Genomic DNA, 10542 nt, shown 5'->3' on the forward strand with positions numbered 1-10542 from the left:
AAGCAATGGCACGTAAAACTGCATATCACCCTTCCCAAGTCCAAATGCAATTGGACTCAAAAGTACTTTTGTCATTTCAACCGAAAAGTTGATTTGGAAATGATAATATATTATTTGCACAAATTTATTTATTTATATTATCAACATATTTTTTAATTATTTTTTTATTTTATATATATTATATTAAAAAAGCATTATAAAATTTTTTTAAAAAAAATTATTCCAGGTAATCTACCAGCCAAACACACTCATTGCCATTAGTTACACAAAAGAATTTAATGCAGAACTCGAATGATCAGTCCGTCATGTGATTCTGTAATACCTTGGTTTTGTAAATTTTCTTTCATTTCGCAGTTTTCTTCTACACCAAAACACACACTACACACACTCATCGTCTTTTTAAAGCCTCGAGTATAAAGGTAAGATCCTCTTTCTTTTTCTCCATCTTCTAAAGCTAGAATTTTTCGAATTTTTGCTCCCTGTCTCTCTCTCTCTCTCTCAAAGCTACATGTTTACTGTTTAAATTTACCCTTTTTAACCCAATAAACCCCCTTAGTGGTAGGGTCAAGCATAGACACATTTTACCACACAGTACTATAAATTTGTGATCCATTTTTTTGGAATGAAATAATCCATAGGGCAAATTTATGGAAAATTGTGTCATACTATGACCCAGTAATTTTGCATTTTGACTCAATGGTTTTTTTTTTTTTTTTGGGTGGGGTTTGGATATTATTGGATGGAAGATCAGTTCTTAACCTTTTTTTTTTTAACTTTTGGATTTAGGAATTGATCTTTCTGGGCTCATTCTACAACCAGTTTCAGGAGCAAAGAGGTAATATTTCAGTGTATTTTTTGCCCCCTCAATATCTTTTTGCTATTATAGCATTTTTTTTCTTCTCTGTCTTTTACTACAAAAGTTTTTTTAGGCAAATGCCTGGCACTTCGGTTCAACCACTTCATGGCATTGTCAAGGAAGAGGTACTCTAGACTTTTCCATCCTTGATTTGTTATGCACTTTTGTTAACTTTAAATGAAGAAAAAAAAAAAAGACATTGGATTTCTTTTGTCTCTCTCTCTCTCTCTCTTTTTGCGGGGTATTGGGTATTTATTAAAGGGTTTTTTTAATGGGCGTTTAATGTGCATTCATTAACACACTTAAATTTCACACGAATAATTAATAACTTCGATTGCATTCATATACTTTATCAAATTAACTTTACCTTCCAAAAAAAAATCTAAGGTACATTTTAACAAATACTTAATGGATATCCGTTAGATGGATCCTTATTAAAGATGTGGATGACTTAAAGTACATACAGCAAATATATGGTCATTAATATTTATATTTCATGTTGGTTTCCAAAAACAATGGTTAAGCAAAATTGAATACGGAAAGGAGAATTTATGGGGCCAAATAACTATATTAAGGAACAAAATTTGTTAATAAATTATACTACTAGATATCTCAAATCATTTGATGTAAGAATGATAACCATATAGTTATTTGTTGTTGGATGCTTCAAGGTCAGGGAAAAAGAAAATATAGCTCTTGTTATTAGGTGCAAAGAAAACAGGTGAGGTCAAGTTGAACAGTGAAAGGAGGCCAAAGGAATTGAGAGTAAAAGAAAACATTGTTTGATGGACTCAAAACATAGTAGAACACTGTGTCATCAGAAATGTAATATAGATCAATTATCCCACTAGCAATCTTGTCATATATACTCAATCTATCTTCTCTACTGAATTGATTTCTGTAACTAATTTAAAAATGGTCTTATTTCTATCAGCCCTTTAGCATACTTCCGTATATTGATGAGAAGCCATGTTTGGACGCGATGAACACAAACTTTGTTTCCAATAGACAAAGATCAAAGTTTCAACCTGGATCCAGCAATGGAACAGCTGAAGTGGATGATATTGAATATTACACAATCTCTGGGATGAAGCCGTATTTTGATCTGATTCTAGCAAAGACACATGTCAATCATCCATTTCGAGTGGTAATGGCTTTCTTAGTTTATGTTGCTTTTAGTTAGATGATTACAGAAATTGGTTAGCAAACTATCTATTCATCCATGGGGAGATGACTAGATGATTAGATGAAGTTTTGATGATTTCTCAGTTTCCTGTGGTGTTAGTGGCTGAATGATAGTTGACATCTTGTAAATAGTCAATCAGGCAACGCAAAAGTAAGATAGTTTTTCATCAAAAGCGTATCCAGTAATTGTAAAGAAGACTGATCAAGAATTTGTAATTTCTTGCTTTCAGAACCTCCCAGGCAGGATGGTGCCTGAGCTTCCTTTTGAATTGGTCCCTATGGTTCTCATTTCTTGTGGCAAGAGATGGGAGACGTTTTACCATGGAGACGGCTCAGCAAAAAGATTTGGCTGGAAAAGATTTGTAATGGATAATGATCTGAAAAAAGGAGACTGCTGTTTCTTTGAGCTCATGGAGTGCAGCAAAACGAACATCGTATTTAAGGTTATTATCCTTAGAGGTTCCCTGCCTTTTGGTGGAGGACCTGAAGATGGTGACACTCCAGAGACAGCAATCTTTATTGAATAGATCAATTCATTGGATTATACTTGGAGTTTCTATTTACTGATTAGCATCCTATCTTGATGCCAAACATTTCAGGCATAACTTTGTAGAAGGACTTGATGAATTTACTTGTTTTTGTTGTCTGTTTATACTAAATCATCTGAGAACAGTTTAACACTTGCTAAGTCATGATATGATGGTTTGCTAAATCAGTGGTTCTAACTTCTTATATTGCAAGTGCCTTAGGTTGCTAATTATTCAGCAAAAGAATTCCCAACTCATGATTTAAAGGGCTCTATGTCTGATGACTTTGTTTTAGCTTCTTGGAGCTTCATAACAGGGGAAACGAAAGGGCACAGGCAATTGTGCTAACAAGATGATGACTGCTATTCTACATTGGCATGTTTTCTGAAATAGACTACGAATGTGCCTTGAATGTTGCCTTCGGAAATACATGTGTGAAGAAGTTGTTCTGAATCTATCAAGTATGCAATTTTCAGGAAAATGGAGGTTTTCTACTTATCTACGGATTGGGGACCTCTCAAGTTGAATTTTATTGTGTTGGATGGGAATGATGTAATTTTTGCAACTTTTGGTGCAAATTTGAATAATTTTAGTGTAATCATGAGGTTTGCACTAGTTAAGTTGTACGAGTGAAAAAATTCACATATATACCAAAATTGTACCGATTTACTCCAAATGTTACATGGATTTGATAACTGGACAGAACTGGAGGAACGGGAGAGGCCTCAATTTAGTTTATCTACACTAATTGGGAAACATTTTTGCAGATAGGTTCCTCTCTTCTTCCCCTTCAAATACTTATTTACTACTCAATTCTTCGACTTTTTGGTTGTTATGTATGATTAAAATCTTCATCATTCTGAATATTTTCATCATTCCTGCAATGGATAGATGCTTATGTGACGTTTGGATGCAAGCCATATGATTTTTGAAATCCTGGAAACACCACCATTAATTGCTCACGATTATTGCATCAAATTGCTCCTGAAAATTGAAAAGGATCCTTCGAGTTAGCAATGATACCATCAGTGTTGCAGCTTCAATAATTTATATGCAAGTAAGAATGTCATATAATATAACTCAGGTACAAATTGCGATCACCTTTCAAATACTTTGAACTTAATGAATTCTATGTCCAATACTTTACTCTATTTTTATTTAACAGAATTACTTGGTTGATCTAATACTATTTGTTACCTCATCCCTAAATTTGAAGAAAATATACCCTGTTGTTGGCAATCATCTAAAATTTCATTTGGGACAGTGAAAATTAAAGGCACCTAGATTAATTTCTGTGGGGGCTGCGGCTTTTCAATTGCAAGATTTTGATACTACTCTCATTGAAACTTAGAAACGCTGACAAAGTGGGTTTATTTATCTATGGCCAGACAAGGGCTCTAAGAGTCTTTCCTATTATTAGATTTAGGATTCGAATCTTATGCTTGATAATTCAAGATGGGAAGAGTATGGAGAGGGATAAGAAGGTGAAAAAAAAAGTTATTTATCTGCATATTAAAATTTTTATCTTTCTCAGGAAGCATTGCTTTTTTCTTTTTTTTTTCTTGCATGCAAAATGTGGACTTCGTTTTGTGCTTTGGAGTAAGGGTAGAGTTGGCCATATGAAAGCTTTTTAATGTTTGAGTTAGTATTTCCTGAACATTTCAAGACAAAATTTTAACCACTTTCAACTTCCGAGGTGGCGGCAGAGTAATCTAACTACATTGATGCAACAAAAGTTTGCAATTTTATAATATCAGAATAATTGCATGTGCACGTAGAGAAATAAAAAAAAAATGTTTAACCTTTTCTTATTTGAAACTTTGTGCACATCCAAATGAATGCGTATAAACATCTTTGTTATTGATGTATACTTATTTTTTTAATTTTTTAATATTTTTTTAGTATAAATGCAATGACTCAAACTTGGGATCTCTCATTTATACACTTTCCTCCCGAACCATCCAGTCTATCCCTCCCCTCGATGTACGTTTATTTATTTATACGTAGGTGTGCATGTGAATTTAACAAATTGACTTAAATAATTTTGTGTGGCCACACACCCAATCTCGCATAATATGGCATTTCATACCTTTCAAGCTCCAAACTCTCTTTCACATTAATTAGAAGAGCATCAAAATCTAGATTCCCAAGTCTTATCCGAAAAAAATATTAGATGTTCAGAGTGTGCCATATTATTATATAGTATATCAAAATAAATCACTATTTCATCAAATCAGTAGTATATGTAAGAGTTTCTCTAAACTTTGTTTTTTTTAAAAAAAATTGCTTTTGACCTGACGTGCACAGTCAGTACGACAAGCATAGACATAGAAAAGCCCCAATTAGACCCGTATTTGCACCATTTTTTTTAACCGGTTTCTTCTTAAACGAAGAAACAAATGTATTCTACTAATGTTGAAAACCAACGTAAAGGTGACAAATAGATAGTGGTGGGCCAGATGAGCCAACCAAGCAACCTTTTTAACCGGTTGAGACAGGGGTATGTTACCGGCAAAATAATTCGTTGTGGGACCTCTCGGAATTAATAATATTTTCAGTAAGACCTTCTGTTGGCGCCAAAGAAATTCAATGGCGTGAAAAGTAAGACCATCTGACAATTAAGATCTTTCCAAATTTCCCGCATGCCAATGGTTAGGAGGGAGATTTGTTATCAAAACTTGGGCGTTATTTGATAGCTTTTGGATGCCTAAAAGGCGTGCTCTGCCATTTTGACAGATGGCGTGCTTTAACTTTTGTCATAACTACACGCTTTTAAGTTATTACGATTAATTGATGTATATGAGATCATATTAGTAACTTTAATCAACCATGTTCAACTTAGTTGACCATGAACAATCATATAAATAGTCCTAATTAACAGTTGTATAAATAGGCTTGAGTAGTTATAATCGTTGGAATCCACTATCCGATTAATCGCTATTATGAGTTATTATCATCTTAATCCAACAACAAATTGAGAGAATTCATAATGAGATGATCCATATCTACCACCATCTTATGAGCTAGCACCAAGGAATCGACAATTAGATTAAACCCTTAATTAGTTATAATAGTCGGAATTGACTATCCAATATAATTGTTATAATGAGTTGTTATCATCTTAGTTCAACAACGAATTGGGAAATTCATAACAAGATGATCCATATCTACAACCGTCTACTTATGAGTTAGCACCAAGGAATGTACAATCAAATTAGACACTTAATTAGTTATAATCATTGGAATCGACTATCTGATTAATCGCTATAATTAGCTATTATTGTCATAGTCTTACAACACATTGGGAAATTCATAATGAAATGATCCATATCTACTACTGTTTACTTATGAGCTAGCACCAAAGAATCGACTATCGAATGAAACGCATAATTAATTATAATTGTCAGAATCGACTATCCAATTAAGTACAATAATGACTTGTTAAGATCTTAGTGCAATGATGAATTGGGGAATTCATAAGGAGATGGATTATCATCTTAGGAGGTTTAATTTTTATTACTTTATTTTCTTTCATCTTAGGAGTTTTAATCTTTATTACCTTATTTTCTTTACATGTACATTAGTACCAGTATTCATTTCATTGAATGTGAATTAGCACTAGTACTAGTACTAGTTTTCATTACACGTGTACCATGTACTAGATTTAGCATTGTTACAAACTAGTATATCATTACACGTGTATTATATATTAACTTACAGCAGTAGGCAACAACGCATCAGAAATTGAAGTTAAATAAGGATTGATTCTACCTGCATTTCCACATTCATCCTGCCACCATCTGTAGAAGTAGACAGATGAGTGGATAGCTGCATAGACCATCCACGCATTGATGATTGATTATAATCACTTGTGTGTATGATTCCATCACAAGCTTGCAGTCTAGATACATCATTTAAACTTGTCTGCCTACTGGTGTTGCTTCCTCCAAATGTTGATTGGTGGTAGTGCACTTCATCAAATTCTTCATTACTACCAGGTTCATCTGCTTCCTCATAAGAGCAGTTATCATCTAAATTGTTGGTGTTCAAAGGGCACTTCCTTTTGTTATGGCCATCACGTTTCGTACCAAAAATAAGAGTTTATACAAGAATTTGGTAGGAGTAAAAAATAATATTTCATGACTGATGTCCATTGTAGTTCACTCACCCACATTTTCCACACGAATAGCAATTGACCTTCTCCTAGGTTCTCGTCTTCGGCTGCCTTTTGATCTTGCTCGTTCTGGGTCTTTAACTCCATAGTTATGTTGGGGTTGACCTGATGTAGGTTCGGCAAGCCTTCTATTTTCGCTCAATTGACTCACTTCAGGTATTTCCCTTTCAATAAAGCTCAATATGCGCTCGTATCCAACATACATCTTGGAGGCATAGAAACACATTAGCTTGCAACCAGCCATCAATCTCCCATACCTAGCAAGCTCAGTCACATTATTTACTATATTTTGCACTACTATAGCCCCTCGCTGAAATTTTTCTCTTGCCTTTCGTGTCCACCTCTTCATTATGAGGCAATCTGGGATTCTTTCTATCCGTTCAAGTAGCATAATTCTAAACATATGTGTGCATGGAAGTTTCAAACATCATACAGGAGCATACAAGCATCCCATTTAGGATGGTTTACTGGACCCTGAACCTGCCTGCCAGTCTCCCGTGAGTGTTCAACAAAATGTATTTTTGTGTACCGATCATCAATGAAGTCAAATCTATTATACATGCCTTGACCTTTAATAGTATTCTGGATCATCAAAAATATATTTCTAGTGTATATTTTTGCTGCATGCTCTTCTATCCAAGGCATATCAATGGTCGAAAGGAGGCTTGTTTGTTCAGTCTCGGCAATTAGCCTATTTTTCTCGTGTCGTATAGCGACAACCCCCAAATCGAATACCCGCATGAACTCAAATAATTCCAGCTCCGTTGTTAAATGAATCTTTAGAACGTCATTCATCTTCTCACATCTTTGGGTACTTTTCATCTTTGCAAAGAAATAATCTCGGAGATATGACACAACCCATTTATCACGTTTTTTGTAAATTGATTTCACCCAATCACTATCTTTCATGTCGCAGTCAATAACGGCTTTTTCCCATTCTCGCTCAAATCTCTGGGGGGAACCAATTATTATGCATGCATAAGGAGAAACGCTTCATGAAAGCTTTATTTGCATTGTACTTTGCATTTTACTGAAGATGCCAGCAAGAAAGCCTATGTCTAGCTTCAGGTATTATATTTTTTATGGCTTTTTTCATAGCTGGGTCTCCGTCTATTACAACACAAATTGGCTTTTTCCACTATTTGCATCAACTAATGTTTGAAGGACCCAGTCAAATGCACTCTCATCTTCATTGGATACTAAACAACATGCAAATATACATATTAAGAAATGATTGTTTGCTCCACATAACACCACCAAGGGTTGGTTGAAGTCATTTGTTTTGTATGTAGAGTCAAAGACTACGACATCACCAAAGCAATTGTAATCGTATAAGGACTGTGAATCTGCCCAGAAGAGCCGCATTAGTCTATTTTCTGAATTTGTATGATACTTGTAATACAAATCATTATCCAAGTCCTTTTTCCCTTGTAGGTATGCAATTGCACCCTCAGCATCACCATGTATAATCTCATTCTAACGCTCCCTTTCTATTTTATTATACAGATCTTTATTCTGAAAATTAACTTTGTCATAGCCGCCTGCCTCCAGTGCAAAGAGTTTCATAATCCGACTTGTTCTTGTCCCGAGCCTTCGTAATGCATATGCATAAGCATAGTCTGCATCAGAAACATTTCAATATGCTCTCAGAAAAATGACAGTTAAGGGCGTTGCTAATAGATAATTGTGCTCCCTTAAAAATTCAGTGACTACAAATTTTTCGCTGGGAATGTCATACTTGATTCGAAAGCAACCTTTGCATTTCACCCTGGTCACAACTTTTGGTTCTCTCACTCGATTTTCCATCGTTTTTCACCTTTCCTCACGTTCACCCTCCCTACAGCATAGCCATTTTCTATAACGTGTTTTTCCATCATTGTAATATTTCCGATCACTTCTTCTTATGCCAAAACCCATTGCTCTAGCATACACGAAATAAAATAGTTCTGCATCTTCTACTGAGTCAAATGTCATGTTCATGACTTGATCATATTTCAGGTCATCTACGCAACGAGTTTGAACATTATTGGACATCACAATTTCTTGCATTCCTCCTTCTCCAGCTTCTTCTAGCATTCCTCTTCATTCTCCAGTTCCCTTTTTGGAGCTTGTCATCCGTTCTCCTTCTAATTCTTCATTTTCATACTCCATCCAAGATGGTTCATGCCTACTCATTTTGCCTCCTTGACTGGTTTCTACTCCTCGCCTTTTGAACACTAGACAATCTGTTGCGTATGAATATTTTATTCCTGAATGTTTTACTATACTTGATCTACTTCTATTTTGCATCTTACTTCATAAATTAATTTTCAAAAAGTGGCCATTACATTTTTTAAGCCAATATAATAATATTTTGTATGAATAATTTCTCAAGGGATTTCTATTCAAATAATAATTCATTGTTTTCTTTCATACAATAGGCTTTTCATTATCTGTCCATTTCTGGACCACTAAAAACATCTACCATTTCAAAAGATAAATTTAAAGACAAAACCCAATTTATTTATTCGTTGTCTTCATTATATGACACATATAAATCTCAATAAAAAATTTATCGGCCATTTATAGATCTAAAATATATATTTATTTTAGATAGGATAAGATAATTACCTGTTACAGTAGAAACCTTGTTCTCCTATTCTTGGCTTGTTCTTGTTCAAATTCCCCTTTGTGAATATATCTGAGGCCAACTTTTCCATGTGCTATTTGACGTTATTTAAGGGCCTTTGTAATTTTTTTTGTTCAATTTTTTATTTAATTTCATTTGCATTGGTTGTTGGCAGTAATAACCATCCCTATTTAGTTTTCACACCAAATCTCTAACCATATATCTGGTTTGGCATTCAACTCTGATTTTTTGTCCCACGTCCGAGGTTTTATTTGATTTGATTTGGTTGCCAACTACCTCATTGCATAATTTAAGATTGTGTCAGTTGAAATGTAGGCAATGTAGTTCGTGTTTAATGAGTTCGTCAGAGATACAAGTTGCTACTTTTACTCAATGTTTTGAAACTCGGACTGTTGATTGAATCGGTGAAGTGTTCTAATCGAGATTCAATTAGTCGGATTGGTCCAACCCTGGTTTAATAAAACAAATTATGATTATAACTAATTAAGTTCTATTAGTTATGGTAATAACTAATTAAGTTCTATTAGCAAATAATCAGATAATCGGCTCCTATGATTATAACTAATTAAGTATCTAATCTGATAGACGACTCTTTGGTGCTAGCTAATCAGTAGACGGTGATAGATATGTATCATCTCGTTACGAATTTCTCAACGCGTTGTAAGATATGATAATAATAGCTCTAATTATAACAATTAATCGGATAATCAATTTTGACGATTATAACTAATTAAGGCTATTTATAAGATTAAGTTAGACATATTTGATTAAAACTACTAATGTGATCTCATATGCTTCAATCAATAGTAATTACTTAAAAACATGTAATTATGACAAAAGTAAAAAGACACCATTGCTCTAAGTGGTAGAGCACGCCTTAAGACATCCATTAACTGTCAAATAAAGCCTAAATTCCAATATCAAACCTCCCATCTAAACATTGGCACGCAATTCATTTAGAAATCATTCTACCCGCTCCTACTTTTGGCTTCTATTTCGAATTCGTGGACAAAATATAAATCTCCAGCCTATATTTTCATTCTGATGATTCCAATTTGTAGGATTTGTATATAAATTCAAAATTCCCTCCCAATATTAGGTAATGAAATTAGACTACAATTCAAGAACACTGGCTATTATTTCATCTCCCACCCATATCTAGAATATATTT

General features: G+C 34.1%; 1 protein-coding gene across 1 annotated transcript; it reads left to right on the forward strand.

The window, feature by feature from the left end:
* Window positions 1-294: 294 nt before the first annotated feature.
* On the forward strand, window positions 295-2714 carry LOC113702781 (B3 domain-containing protein Os04g0386900-like). Its single transcript, XM_027223921.2, has 5 exons — window positions 295-419; window positions 787-835; window positions 930-981; window positions 1791-2003; window positions 2272-2714. Exons 3-5 carry the CDS (start codon window positions 934-936, stop codon window positions 2566-2568), a joined length of 558 nt encoding a protein of 185 aa, XP_027079722.1. The 5' UTR covers window positions 295-419; window positions 787-835; window positions 930-933; the 3' UTR covers window positions 2569-2714.
* The last annotated feature ends 7828 nt before the right edge of the window (window positions 2715-10542 follow it).

This window comes from Coffea arabica, chromosome 8e, assembly GCF_036785885.1.
Source record: "Coffea arabica cultivar ET-39 chromosome 8e, Coffea Arabica ET-39 HiFi, whole genome shotgun sequence".
Classification (NCBI taxonomy): domain Eukaryota; kingdom Viridiplantae; phylum Streptophyta; class Magnoliopsida; order Gentianales; family Rubiaceae; genus Coffea; species Coffea arabica.